At 44.4% G+C, this 15,371-nt stretch overlaps 1 protein-coding gene across 1 annotated transcript in view; it reads left to right on the top strand.

Annotated features, from left to right (window-relative positions):
* LOC132379158 (stromal cell-derived factor 1-like) overlaps positions 1-15,371 on the top strand; it is a 33,746-nt gene that overhangs the window by 13,866 nt on the left and 4,509 nt on the right. Inside the window, exons 2-3 of the mRNA XM_059946798.1 lie at positions 5,909-6,026; positions 12,743-12,820. Of these exons, the coding sequence (XP_059802781.1) occupies positions 5,909-6,026; positions 12,743-12,820 (196 nt within the window). The remainder of the gene's footprint in view (positions 1-5,908; positions 6,027-12,742; positions 12,821-15,371) is intronic.

The following is a 15,371-nucleotide window of genomic DNA, read 5'->3' as shown; positions in this document are numbered from 1 at the left end:
TGAGCATTGCTTGTACATCTATTGAATGAAGGATGTCTGTTCCCACATTCTGGCTGGCCAGATGTTCCGGAGATACAGAGAGATCTGGTGTGTTCTGGTAAATAACAGGCAGAGGCCTCCTTGACAGTAGGCCTGTCGGGTATTAATGGGCAGGCTCAGGATGGGAACTGTGCCTGAAGTTACCAGAGGGAACAGTTTCCACCTTGTGCTTTTGTTGGAGAGTTTGAAATCAAAATAGGAATCAAATTTGTCATCACTGTCTTATATGATGTGAAATGTATTGTTTTGCAGTAGGAGTACAGAGCAAAAACAGAATTACTGTAAATTACAAAATAAAAGGAATAATGAGGTAGTGCCCATGGGTTCATGGACCATTGGATGGCAGCGTGGAAAAAACTGTTTCTGAAGGATTGAGTGTGTGTCTTCAGGCTCCTGTACCTCCACCACAATGGTAATAATGAGAAGAGGGAGCACCCTGATTGGTGAGGGTCCATAGTGATGTCCTTGCTGGTTCAAAGGTTCCAAGGTTTATTTATTATCAAAGTATGGATCCATCTACAACTCTGTGGTTTGTCTTCTCCAGATAGCCACGAAACAAAGAAAAAGTTGTTCAGAGAGAAACATCAAGCTCACACCCCGCCCCCACACAAAAAAGAATGGTATCCCGATCGTCAACACTCCCCCCAAAACCTTTCTTCCCCCACACAAAAGAACGAACAGAACACACCAGGAACATCAACCCTGACTCCCCCACTTCGCACAACATACCAGGTAATGGGCAAAAATACAGAATATAGAAACCATAAGTGCAAAGAAGTCCACAGTCCATAAACGCAATAGTCCAATTGATAAACATAGAAACATAGAAAATAGATGCAGGAGTATCCCATTTGGCCCTTCGAGCCTGCACTGCCATTTAATATGATCATGGCTGATCATCCAACTCAGAACCCTGTACCTGCTTTCTCTCCATACCCCTTGATCACTTTAGCCACAAGGGCCATATCTAACTTCCTCTTAAATATAGCCAATGAACCGGCCTCAACTGTTTTCTGTGGCAGAGAATTCCACAGATTCACCACTCTCTGTGTGAAGAAGTTTTTCCTCATCTCAGTCCTAAAAGGCTTCCCCTTTATCCTTAAACTGTGACCCCTCGTTCTGGACTTCCCCAACATCGGAAACAATCTTCCTGCATCTAGCCTGTCCAATCCCTTTAGAATTTTATATGTTTCAATAAGATCCTCCCTCAATCTTCTAAATTCCAGTGAGTATAAGCCTAATCGATCCAGTCTTTCTTCATACGAAAGTCCTGCCATCCCAGGAATCAATCTGGTGAACCTTCTTTGTACTCCCTCTATGGCAAGAATGTCTTTTCTCAGATTAGGGGACCAAAACTGCACACAATGCTCTAGGTGCGGTCCCACCAAGACCTTGTACAACTGCAGTAGAACCTCCCTGCTCCTGTACTCAAATCCTTTTGCTATGAATGCCAACATACCATTTGCCTTTTTCATCACCTGCTATACCTGCATGCCCACCTTCAATGACTGGTGTACAATGACACCCAGGTCTCGTTGCACCTCCCCTTTTCCTAATCGGCCACCATTCATATAATAATCTGTTTTCCTGTTCTTGTAACCAAAGTGGATAACCTCACATTTATCCACATTAAATTGCATCTGCCATGAATTTGCCCACTCACCTAACCTATCCAAGTCACCTTGCATCCTCTTAGCATCCTCCTCACAGCTAACACCGCCGCCCAGCTTCGTGTCATCCGCAAACTTGGAGATGCTGCATTTAATTCCCTCGTCTAACTCATTAATATATATTGTAAACAACTGGGGTCCCAGCACTGAGCCTTGCGGTACCCCACTAGTCACTGCTTGCCATTCTGAAAAGGTCCCGTTTACTCCCACTCTTTGCTTCCTGTCTGCCAACCAATTCTCTATCCACATCAATACCATACCCCCAATACCATGTACTTTAAGTTTGCTCACTAATCTCCTGTGTGGGACCTTGTCAAAAGCCTTTTGAAAATCTAAATATACCACATCCACTGGCTCTCCCCTATCCACTCTACTAGTTACATCTTCAAAAAATTCTATAAGATTCGTCAGACATGATTTTCCTTTCACATATCCATGCTGACTTTGTCCAATGATTTCACCTCTTTCCAAATGTGCTGTTATCACATCTTTGATAACCGACTCTAGCATTTTCCCCACCACCGATGTTAGACTAACCAGTCTATAATTCCCCGGTTTTTCTCTCCCTACTTTTTTAAAAAGTGGGGTTACATTAGCCACCCTCCAATCCTCAGGAACTAAGGAGTTTTGAAAAATTATTGCTAATGCATCCATTGTTCCTTGGGCTACTTCCTTAAGCACTCTGGGATGCAGACCGTCTGGTCCTGGGGATTTATCTGCCTTTAATCTCTTCAATTTACCTAACACCACTTCCCTACTAACATGTATTTCCCTCAGTTCCTCCATCTCACTAGACCCTCGGTCCCCTACTATTTCTGGAAGATTATTTATGTCCTCCTTAGTGAAGACAGAACCAAAGTAGTTATTCAATTGGTCTGCCATGTCCTTGTTCCCTATGATCAATTCACCTGTTTCTGACTATAAGGGACCTACATTTGTCTTGACCAATCTTTTTTCTTTTCACATGTCTATAAAAGCTTTTACAGTCAGTTTTTATGTTCCCTGCCAGCTTTCTCTCATAATCTTTTTTCCCTTTCCTAATTAAGCCCTTTGTCCTCCTCTGCTGGACTCTGAATTTCTCCCAGTCCCCAGGGTTGCTGCTTTTTCTGGCTAATTTTAATGTTTCTTCTTTGGACTTGATACTATCCCTAATTTCCCTTGTCAGCCACGGGTGCACTACCTTCCCTGATTTATTCTTTTGCCAAACTGGGATGAACAATTGTTGTAGTTCATCCATGCGATCTTTAAATGCTTGCCATTGCATATCCACCGTCTACCCTTTAAGTATCACAGTAACACAGTAACATCCTCTGACATGATCGAAAGAGAGAGAATGCAGAGGTCTTCCGACAGTAAATCACAGCCTCTAACAGTCCCAGAAACACTTAAGATGAGAAACAGACATAAAAGAAAATAAACAGTCTTTTAGACTACCTGGAAGATGTCGACCAAGGGAGCATTGTGTGCTGGTAGGGAAGGTTGTGCCTGTGATGGTACTGTCTGTCTACAATGCTGACGTCAGTTGTGGTAAAGGTATTGGAAGGCATTCTAAAGGACAGAATATATAAATACTTGGATAGACATGGATAGTCAGCATGGCTTCGTGTATGGTAGGTCATGTCTGACCAACCTTATGGAATTTTACGAGAAAATTACCAGGAAAGGGGATGAAGGCAAGGCAGTGGATGTTGTCCACATGGATTTTAGAAAGGCATTCGACAAGGTCCCGCATAGGAGGTTAGTTAAGAAGGTTCAGTTGCTCAGCATTCAAGATGAGGTAGTAAATTGGATTGGGCATTGGTTTTGTGGGAGGAGCCATAGAGTGGTAGCGGATGGTTGCCTTTATGACCGGAGGCCTGAGACTAGTGGAGTGCCACAGGGATCGGTGCTGGGTCCTTTGTTGTTAGTCATCAATATCAATGATCTGGATGATAATGTGGTTAACTGGATTAGCAAATCTGCGGATGACATCAAGATTGGAAATGTAGCGGTCAGTGAGGAAGGCTATCATGGCTTGCAGAGGGATCTGGATCAGCTAGAAAAATAGGACTGAAAAATGACAGGTGGAATTTAATGCCTACAAGTGCGAGGCGGTAGGACCAATATGGGTCGGTCTCACACAATTAACGGTAGGACACTGAGGAGAATGGCAAAACAGAGGGATCTGGGAATACAGGTCCATAAATCCTTGCAAGAGGTGTTGCAAGTAGATAGGGTTGTAACGAAAGCTTTTGGCACATTGGCCTTCATAAATCAAAGTACTGAGTACAAAAGATGGGATGTCATGTTGAAGTTGTATAAGATATTGGTGAGGACTAATTTGGAGTATTGTGTGCAGTTTTGGTCTCCTAACTACAGGCAGACATACTTTATTGATCCCGAGGGAAATTGGGTTTTGTTACAGTTGCACCAATCAAGAATAGTGTAGAAATATAGCAATATAAAACCATCAATAATTAAATAATAATAAGTTATTCCAAGTGGAAATAAGTCCAGGACCAGCCTATTGGCTCAGGGTGTCTGATACTCGGAGGGAGGAGTTGTAAAGTTTGATGGCCACAGGCAGGAATAACTTCCTATGACGCTCAGTGTTGCATCTCAGTGGAATGAGTCTCTGGCTGAACGTACTCCTGTGCCTAACCAGTACATTATGGAGTGGATGGGAGACACTGGCCAAGATGGCATGCAACTTGGACAGCATCCTCTTTTCAGACACCACCGTCAGAGAGTCCAGTTGCACCCCTATAACATCACTGGCCTTACGAATGAGTTTGTTGATTCTGTTGGTGTCTGCTACCCTCAGCCTGCTACCCCAGCACACAACAGCAAACATGATAGCACTGGCCACCACGGACTCGTAGAACATCCTCAGCATTGTCCAGCAGATGTTAAAGGACCTCAGTCTCCTCAGGAAATAGAGACGGCTCTGACCCTTCTTGTAGACAGCCTCAGTGTTCTTTGACCAGTCCAGTTTATTGTCAATTCGTATCCCCAGGTATTTGTAATCCTCCACCATGTCCACACTGACCCCCTTGGATGGAAACAGGGGTCACCAGTGCCTTAGCCCTCCTCAGGTCCACCACCAGCTCCTTAGTCTTTTTCACATTAAGCTGCAGATGATTCTGCTCGCACCATGTGACAAAGTTTCCCACCATAGCCCTGTACTGAGCCTCATCTCCCTTGCTGATGCATCCAACTATGGCAGAGTCATCAGAAAACTTCTGAAGATGGCAAGACTCTGTGCTGTAGTTGAAGTCTGAGGTGTAGATGGTGAAGAGAATGGGAGACAGGACAGTCCCCTGTGGAGCCCCAGTGTTGCTGACCACTCTGTCTGACACACTGTGTTGCAAGCGCACGTACTGTGGTCTGCCAGTCAGGTAATCAATAATCCTTGACACCAGGGAAGCATCCACCTGCATCACTGTCAGCTTCTCACCCAGCAGAGCAGGGCGGATGGTGTTGAACGCACTGGAGAAGTCAAAAAACATGACCCTCACAGAAAAGAGGTAAACCAGGTTGAGAGAGTACAGAGAAAATTTTCAAGAATGCTGCAGGGTCTGGAAGACCTGAGCTATAAGGACTGATTGAATAGGTTAGGACTTTATTCCTTAGAAAGTAGAAGATTGAGAGGAGATTTGTTAGAGGCAGACAAAATTATGAGGGATATAGATAGGGTAAATACAAGAAGGCTTTTCCTACCAAGGTTGGGTGGGCCTACAACCAGAGGTCATGGGTTAATGGTGAAGCTTCTTCATTCAGGGGGTCATGAGAGTGTGGAACAAGCTGCCAACACAAATGATGCATGTGAGCTCAATTCCAACATTTAAGTGAAGTTTTGATAGGCAGAAGGATTGTAGGGGTGTGGAGGTCTAAGGTCCCAGCTCAGGTCGATGGGAGTAGGCAGCTTAAATGGTTTTAGCATAGACTAGATGGGCCTAAAGGCCTGTTTCTTTGCTGCACTTTTCTATGACTCTATAGCTGTTGTAATTTTGTGCATTGGATCCTCTGTACCAGGCAGTAATGCAACTAATCACAATGCCCTCCGATGTTCATTGTCTGCAGGCACTGGATTTGTAATTGCAGTTCAAAACTTGTTGTGACAGAGTTTGCATTTTGTATCTCTCTTCTCTGTCTGTTTCTCACTCTCTTTCTCATTCACTGTCTCTCTCTTTCTCTTTTACTTCCCTCGTTTTCCACAGAGAAGCCATCATCGATAATGAACAGATGCAAGTGCAGAGGAGGTACATTGCGTCTTGGCCCGAACAGCATTCAAAAGTTAACGGTTCTTCCGATTCCAAACTGCCCCCTGCAAATCATGTAAGTTCTAATAATCTAATACGTTTGCTGTTTAAATTACATTTATTGCAACTACCTTAAAACAAGGTTCTGTGAGGCAGGTTCCCTGATGAATCTGTTCATGATGCCTGTCCGGTTGCCGAGGTGCCTCACCCGTGAGCGGAGAGAGGGTTTTGAACTGAATGCGGCATCTGCGCATGTGCCCAGCCCAGAATCTTTCCTGCAGCTGTGAAATTCTTTGTAGGCTGGCTCCCACGGTAGGTGAGCGGATTTATTTGTTCCTTGGCATTGCTGAAGCAGAGTGAGGGGGTGCCCACACATTCGAGCTTGGGGCTTGGGTGGGTACCCTCTGCCCAGGATGGACTCATCAACCAGCACTGGCTTTCAAGCCCTGCTCACACGCTCCTGGGCCTCAGCACCGCTTTCCCTTTCTGTTATAGAACACAGAACATCGCATAGCGTCGGCCCTTTGAGCAGCAATATTGTGCCGACTTTTTAACCTAAGATCAATTTAACCCTTCCCTCCCATTTTCTTTTCCCTAATGCATCTGCTTCTACCACCACGCCTAGCAGGGTGCTCCACACACCCACCACTCTCTGTGTGAAGAACTTTCCTCTAAACACTTTAAAATGATGCCCCTTTGTATGAGCCTTTTCTGCCCTGGGAAAAAGTCTTTGGCTGTCCATGTTAACTATGGCTCTTATCATCTTTTACACCTATAGCCATAAAACCATCTAACAACTACAGCACGGAAACAGGCCATCTCGGCCCTTCTAGTCCGTGCCTCTGCCAAGTCACTTCACCTCTCATACTCCTTCGCTCCAAAGAGAAAAGTCCTAGCTCGCTCAGAAACTCTTAGGCACATGGATGATCAAGAAATGGAGGGCCGTGTGGGAGGGAAGGGTTAGATTGACGGTAGAGTAGGTTGTAGGGTCGGCACAACATTGTGGGCTGAAGGGCCTGTATTGTGCTGTAGCCAGATGGAACATGGTTCTGATGAAAGCCTTTGGGATGTGGGAGGAAAGTGGAGCACCCAGTGTGAAACTACATAGTGACTGGGAGAACATGCAGACTCCACACTGACAGTGTCTGAAATAGGGGTTCTGATAAACAGGGGGAGGGGCTACATACAATAGTGTGCAAAAATCTTTGATACATATATAGCTAGGGTGCCTAAGACTTTCACACATTTGTGTAGTTACACGCCGGTGGTAATAAACCTGATTCTGATTCTGACATGGGTGAGCCCAGAGAACTGGAATTGTGAGTCCCTGGGATCCAGGGAAGGGAACAGTGCTGACCTGGATCTGGAACCAGCGGTGTGGTGGGGCCTGGAGGGGACCCCAGAGCCTTGGCTTCAGCAGACTGGTACTCCAGCAGAACCAAAGATGAAAACGTGGAACAGCTACCAGATCCCATATGGACAGGAGAATAACATCCAACGTTAATTGTTTCAAGAGCATCATTTTCTGGTTCCAAATGCTTGGAAAAGATGCAAAACAGCTCAGGCTGTGAGACCAGAGTCCCTACTGCAGCATGTGAGTTGGAGAAAGGACAATACATTGCAGAATATCTGGAACTTGTACCAAGCCAACTCCCAAACTCAACAGACCAGGAGTCCACAGCAGACAACAGAGGGACTTTAAAAGTTGGAAGGTTTTAAAGTGGAAAAAATCTGATAAATACAGTCAGGGTAGACAAATGGAATCTTCTCCCCAGAGTGGAATTGACAAAACACAAGAACACTCATTTCAGGTGAGGGGGGAAAGTTCAAAGGCTACATGCAACGTGACTTCTTTTACCTGGAACAGGCAGGTTGAATGCTGGTTGTTAGGAGCCTTTTGAATAGATTCATGAATATGTAGGGTGCGTGTGAAAGGTGAAATGATTAGCTTAAATTGGTATTGACTTTGGCACAGGCATCATGAGCCAAAATGTCTGTTCCTGTGCTGTTCTGTTCCATGTTCTATAAACACAAGAGACGCTGGAAATCCAACACTACACACACAACATGCTGGAGGAACTCAGCAGGTCAGGCAGCTTCTATGGAAATGAATAAACAGTCGATATTTCAGGCTGAGACATGTCTTAAGCACTCGAAAGGAAGGGGGAAGATGCCAGAATAAGTAGGTGCAGTGAGGGAGGGAGTACAAGCTAGGAGGTGATGGGTGAAAGTAGATGGCTAGGGAAGTGGGGTAGTGATGCACCATCAATAACTCACTCTGAGACGTAAAAGCAAGGTATCAGCTTTTATTGACTGGAAGAAGGAACAAGCAGTGAGTGACCACCATACTACATCCTGGAGACAGAGAGGCTCAGACCTCCATCACCTTTATACAGGGGTCTGTGGGAGGAGCCACAGGAGCAGTCAGCAGGGGGTGTGTCCAGACAGGTATATGTAGTTCACCACAGGTGGGTGGATGAATAAAGAGCAGGGAGGTGAGAGGTGGAAAAGGTCACGGGCTGGAGAAGAAGAAATCTGATACGAGAGGGGAGTGGAACATAGGAAAGGAGGACGGGCATCAGGTGGAGGTGAGGTGATAGACAGGTAAGGAGAAGAGGTAAGAGACTAGAGTGGGAGATGGAAGAAGAGGGAAGGCAGAGGGAGAAAATTACCAGAAGTTGGAGAAATCAGATTCCATCTAAAAGTGTCTTTAATACCATATAGGAGCAGATCTGGACCATTCAGCTCTGCCATTTCATCATGGCTGATCCACTTTCCTCTCCCCTTATCCCTTCATAACCTGACTAATCAAGATTCTATCAATGTCTGCCTTAAATATACCCAGTGACTTGGCCTTCCCGGTGGGTTGTGGCAACAAATTCCACAAATTCAGCACTCTTGGGCTGAAGAAATTCCACCTCAATTCCGTTCTAAATGATGTCAGTTTATTCTGAGGCTGTGATCTCAGGTCCATTTGTGGAGATCCAGAGTTCACAAGTTTTCCAAAACTCACCAGCCTAACTGGCGATGCTATGTGTGTGTCAGTAATGTCCAGCTCAGAAGCAGCCATTGTTCACATCATGGCCAGGTAAAGGTCAATAGAAATGTTACCTGATCTACAAGCGCACCAATTCCACAGCTTTGGTTTAACTTTCAATGTATTCACACTGCTATTGTCCTTCAGTCCCCTGGGTGTCTGTGACTATATGACATACCAAAGGAGCAGAATTAGACCATTCAGCCCATCGTCCGCTTTGCCATTGGATCATGGGTGATACGGTAATCCCCCTCAACCCATTCTCCCGCCTTCTCCCTCTAGTATGGAATGGGCTACTGGAGGAGGCAGTTGAGGCAGATGCAATAATAATATGTGAAAGACTTTTGGACAGGTACATGACTAGCAAAAGTTTACATACTTAGAACATGGAACAGCACAATGCTGGAGCAGACTCTCCGCTTTCTGTGCTGAGTTTAGTGGGTATTAACGCACAAATATAACAAACTCCAGGTTGAGGCTGTTGAAATGGGCGACGTCAGACCTTGGTGCATCTAATCCTGGGATGGATCATTTGGTCCACCCATCATTTGTGGAGATCCACAGTCCACAAATTTTCCAACCCTCACCAGCCTGACTGTCTCACTGCCGATGCCGTGTGTGGCTCAGACACTAACGTCCAGCTCAGGAGCAGCCACTGTTCACATTATGGTCAGGTAAAGGTCAACAGAAATAATGCCAGATCTACAAGCACAACAATTCCACAGCTTTGGTTTAACTTTCAATGTATTGACACTGCTGTCATCCTTCAATCCCCTGGGTGCATCAGTGCTAATGATGAACTGCACATCTGGAACTACTCAGACCCATCACCTCCCAGTCGTCTGGCACCAAGAGCAAGTTGTTTAGCAAAAGCTCTGAGCAGATTGTTTATTTTATATTGGTGATGGGGTGTGAATTTTCCAGCTTATCCAGTGCCCAGGAAGAACATGAAATTGGGAAGTGTCCTCTCTTCTGTTTATGATCACTTAGGGAATACTAGGTTTTTGTTTGTATAATTCATTTAATTCTCTTACACTGTCATAAGTCCTTGTAATGTTAAGGGAGGTATAAAGCCTCTTGGGTGCCGCAGAATGTAGTGGTTAGCGTGATGCTATTACAGGTCAGGGCACCAGAGTTTGGAGTTCATTTCCGACGTGTCAGTAAAAAGTTTGCACGTCCTCCCTATGAACATGTGGGTTTCTTCCGGGTGCTCTGGTTTCCCCCCACATTCCAAAGACTGAGGTTAATTGGTCTTTGTAAATTGTTCTGTGATTAGGCTAGGGTTAAATAGGTGGTTTGCTGGGCGGTGCAGCTCATTGGGCAAGACGGGCCTGTTCTCCACTGTATCTCTAAATGAACAAATAAATAAATAAATCCCACTGCTAAAGGTGATTCTCAGACACTAAATTACCAAGATTTTATTCCCTGGAAAATAGGAGAATGAGGAGAGATTTGAGGAATACAGTACAAAATTATGAAGTGTATAAATAGGGTAAATGCAAGCATGATTTTTCACCGAGGTTGGGAGAACCTAGAACTTGAGCTTATAGGTTAAGGGTGAAAGGTGAAATATTTAATGGGATCCTCTTCACTCAGAGGGTGGTGAGAGTGTAGAACGAGCTGCCGGAGGAAATGGTAGATGAGGGTTTGATTTCAGCATTTCAAAGGTCCAAAGGTCAAATTTAATGTCAGAGAAATGTATACAATATACATCCTGAAATGCTTTTTCTTCACAAACATCCATGAAAACGGAGAAGCACCCCAAAGAATGAAAAACAGTCAAACGTGAGAACCCCAAAGTCCCCCCCAGCTCCCCCCTCCTGCACATAAGCGGCAGCGAGCAGCGATCCCCCCTCCCCTCTGGCAAAAATAAACGCGCATCGGTACAATCACCAAGCCCAAGCGTGTGCTAAGCAATAGCAAAGACACAGACCAAAGTTACCCCAGAAATTTTGCATTTCATCTGAAATTTGACAACCCACTTGAGCTGGCAAGAGAGAAGGGGGTGTTCCCCATTTTCACAGTGAGCGGGAGACATAGCAACAACCCACTGGTTTACGATCTTAAAAGTCCATTTCGCTGCTTTTTTCGAGCTCTGTGTCCGAAGATCGCAAAGACCTTGGGTCTTTGGGTCCACAGCGAAAGATTTTCCGGCCTCCCCAATGACACACGAGTCTCCTGCTGTGACACCATCCTCGAACCGCCCGTCTCTGGAGCCCCGAGATCTTATACTTCCAAACACGATCGAAGTTCTCAGGCCAAACCCTTGACATGTCAAATAACGGTCATTTGTGGAACCCCGAGAGCGGGTCCCATTCCCACAAGGAACTGAAGCCTGCGTGTAACTCTAGGTCAGGGTCTTCAAAAGAACCCTGAAAGGGAAAAATAAAGACAGTAAAGGTAGAGCTATGTGGATAAGTCCACGGCTAGGAGTGGTACAGAGGTCGATGACCAGGTGTAGATTGATAGGACAAGGCAGAAGAATAGTTCAGCATGGACCAGATGGGATGAAGGATCTTTTTTTGTGCTGTCGTGCTCTCAGTCTCAGTAAGCTGTAGAACTAGACAGTTTTTTGTACTTTGCAAAGTAGCACAGCATACACGGGAATTTTGAAAGTGAAAGCTGCCCGCCAAAAGTTACCGGGAAAACATCTTGCATATTTCAGCGCAAGGTGAATGAAATTGCTCAGACTCTATGTGAACTTGTTGGCTTGAGGGAAATGAAAACAGCATAGGAGTTTTTCTTCATTGCTGTTCTCCTCAAGCCGTAAAGTTCCTATAGGATCTTAGCAGTTTCTTTTGCCTTACATTTCTCCATCTTTTGCTCTAAAGGAAAATTATCAGTAATTTTGACAGAGAAATATAATTTTAAAATTTGAGTGCAATAGTTTCTGTGCATTTTGGATTATAATTGATATCTGGCATTTTGTTGCAAACTGAGATGTTCACATTCCAGTAATTTGCTCATCAAATCTCTGAGAGCTGAAGGAAGAGAATTAAGGGGTTTCTCAGAACTCCTTCGATTTCACTCTGAGCTTTACTCCCTGGGTCCCTGGGCACTCCCACAACATTGTTGGTCAAACTGCCAGGGGCAGAATGCAGTTTCTCCTTGCACATGTTCCAATCTCAAGGTCATGCAGCAGAAAAGTAGGGCATTCAGCCCATCATACCCTCTGCTCTGCTGTTGATCCTATCCTCCAGCACTAGGAGCACCTCTTTCCATTCTCCAAGAGTTTATCGAGACACCTATTTAATCCGATCACCACCATTCCTTTCCCAGTTTAGATTACAAATGCACCAAGTTATGGACTGACCAAGCCTATGGGCATCAAAAGTTAAAGGGAGAATGGGGTTGAGAGTTCAAAGTTCAAAGTAAATTTATTATCAAACTGCGTATGTCACCATATACCACACAGAGATTCACTTCTGTGCACAAATTCACAATAGAGCAAAGAAATACAACAGAATGAATGAAAATCTACTCCTGGACAGACAACCAATGTGCAAAAGAAGACAAACTGTGCAAATACCAAAAAATTATAAATAAATTTACAAATAATATTGAGAACAATGATAACTTTGAGGGATAATAAATCAGCCATGATGGAATGGCGGAGCAGACTCGATGGGCCAGATGGCCGAATCCTGCTCCTAATGTCTCATGACCTTCTGGTGTTTTGTTTTCATTGGTGATTTAACTACAATGCAAAGAAAATCGACCCGCTCACTCATGTATGTTGATCTTTTGCTTCACAGAGCCACTCTGAAGAACAACGGTGACCAAATCTGCATTCATCCCAAAACCAAGTGGCTCCGGTTCAGAAACAAATATCTGTAAGGAACACAAAAACCCTGTGGCCAGCTTAAATTATTGTTGCATAAGGCACTGAGATTAAGTACACCTATTGCTGGCTCTTATATTTTCAAATGAAATCTTTTTTATAAATTTGTGTGTACAAAGCATACTTCCTTAGTTTCCTGTAATAATGATTTCCTGAGACATCATTTGTCACAGCAGCCCTGAGTTACCCAAAGGTATCAGTGGAGGATTTTTTTTGGGTATTTTTGTTTCTTATTGGAATGTTAGAGAAATAATATAACAGGCAAATGAATTAAACATTGCCTGTTTACGGCACAGTCCTTTTCATCTGGGGAAAGTACTCTCTCCTTTTGTTTTTCTAAGAAGCATTGAAAATAAATCATGTAATGAACTTTAATAATGGTAATTATCCCAATTCAGTTCAAAACTCTGTCAATAAATTCACACCATTAATGGAATATCAGCTTTCCTTTGTGCTATGCAAACAGTTTATTAGTTATTCTGGTACGAGCCCTCGGGTTAAAGACGGACACCAGGCATCTAACAACACTTGACTGGCAGCCCACTGCTTTGTGATGCCACGGACTCTGGGGGTGGGGACGGGGGTTAGGAGGTGTTGTTGAGTTCAGGGAACGGAGCCTGTGACCTGGGATCCAGGAATAAGAGGAGCTCGTGAACAATTACTGGCTTGGATGAAAGATGTTTGGACTGCAATAATTAACACATTAATGTACAGCACAAGGCACTTCATTGCCTTAATATTGGAAGGCTTGCTACGTTCTGCGTGGCACTCCTGATTTTTTTAGCTTTATTAGTCATATGTGTGTCAAAATATTGAAACATATAGTAAAACAAGTCATTTTGTGTCAATGACCAACAAAGTCCGAGGATGTGCTGGGGTACAGCCGCAAGGGTTGACATCTTTCCGGCACCAAAATAGCATGGCCATGAATTACTTCTCCTAACTGGTACACGTTTAGAATGTGAGAGGAAACTGGGACAACCAGGGGAAACCTATGGGTCATGGGGAGAACCTACAAACTCCTTACAGAGAGCAGTGGAATATGCAGTCACGGGAAGAATGTACAAACTCCTTACAGAGAGCAGTGGAATATGCAGTCACGGGAAGGACGTACAAACTCCTTACAGAGAGCAGTGGAATATACGGTCACGGGAGGAATGTACAAACTCCTTACAGAGAACAATGGAATATGCGGTCACGGGAGGAATGTACAAACTCCTTACAGAGAGCAGTGGAATATGCGGTCACGGGAAGTATGTACAAACTCCTTACAGAGAGCAGTGGAATATGCGGTCAAGGGAGGAATGTACAAACTCCTTACAGAGAGCAGTGGAATTGAACTCTGCTCACTGCACTGAGAACATTGCTCTAACCGCTCCACTAGTGTGGTGCCCTCTTTAAATGTTGAAGAGTCACTTTAGATACGAGATTGTAGGAAGCCACTGGTCTGTTTGTTACCCATATTGCTATGAACAGTTTGATCTGGCCAATTAATGTGTTGATGTCCCCTCTTTTGTAACATTTAAAATTATCTTAAAATTGTGGAAGTGTGTTGTTGGACATATATAAAGATTAACTTCACTCGTTACAATTACATCAAAGCACACTGTGCAATGCATTGTTTAAGTCAGATCAAATCAGTGAGGATTGTGTTGGGCGGCCCACAAGCGTCATCATGCTTCTGGCACCAACATAGCATGCCCACCACTTACTAACCTTAACCTTTGGATTGTGGGTGGAAACCGGAACACCTGGAGGAAACCCATGTGCTCACAGGGAGAACGTACAAACTCTCTACAAGCAGCACTGGGAATCGAACCGTGATCTTACAAATGATGCAGTAAAGCAGTGTGCTAACTGCTACACTAATTCCTCATTATAGTTTCTCCTTTGGTGCTAGCAGTTCTGGCTACAAATGGGGATATAAATGACAGCTTGGTGCATGACCCTGAATGTCAGTGGTGGAGAGTGTCCCAGAGAAGGGCAGCAATCCATGGTGGGGGCTTGTGAGGTCCCAGCACTGTGCACTCCCCACTGAAACAGTTAGAGGTCCCTCTGGACTGTTCACCCCAATCCTACACTAGAAAATAATTGCCTCGGCTCTGTGTGTCGTGCACAGCTGACCGCAGGTACAAGACTCACACAAGGGTAATGCCAACATGTGCATCCTACAGTGTAACGTGTCAAGTTACTGCAAGGAGGTTAAACTTAACAGGAAAGACATCAATGCTTAAAAAACTGCAGAGAAAATTTACAAAGATGTGCCAAGACTTGAGGACCTGAGTTATAGAGAATGGTTGAATAAATTAGAACATTATTCCCTAGATCGCGAGAGAATGAGAGGAAATTTTATAGAGGGGTATAGGTAGCCAAAATGCCAGCAGGCTTTTTCCACTGTGGTTGGGTGATACTGCAACTGAAGGTCATGGGTTAAGGGTGAAAGTTGAAATGTTTAAGGGGAACATTAGGGGAAACCTCTTCATTCAGAGGGTGGTGTGAAGGAGGAACAAGCTGTCAGTGGAATTGGTAGATGTGGGTTCAAT

This window comes from Hypanus sabinus, chromosome 21 (assembly GCF_030144855.1).
Source record: "Hypanus sabinus isolate sHypSab1 chromosome 21, sHypSab1.hap1, whole genome shotgun sequence".
NCBI classification, from domain to species: Eukaryota; Metazoa; Chordata; class Chondrichthyes; order Myliobatiformes; family Dasyatidae; genus Hypanus; species Hypanus sabinus.
This window is presented reverse-complemented; position numbering and strand designations above follow the sequence as displayed.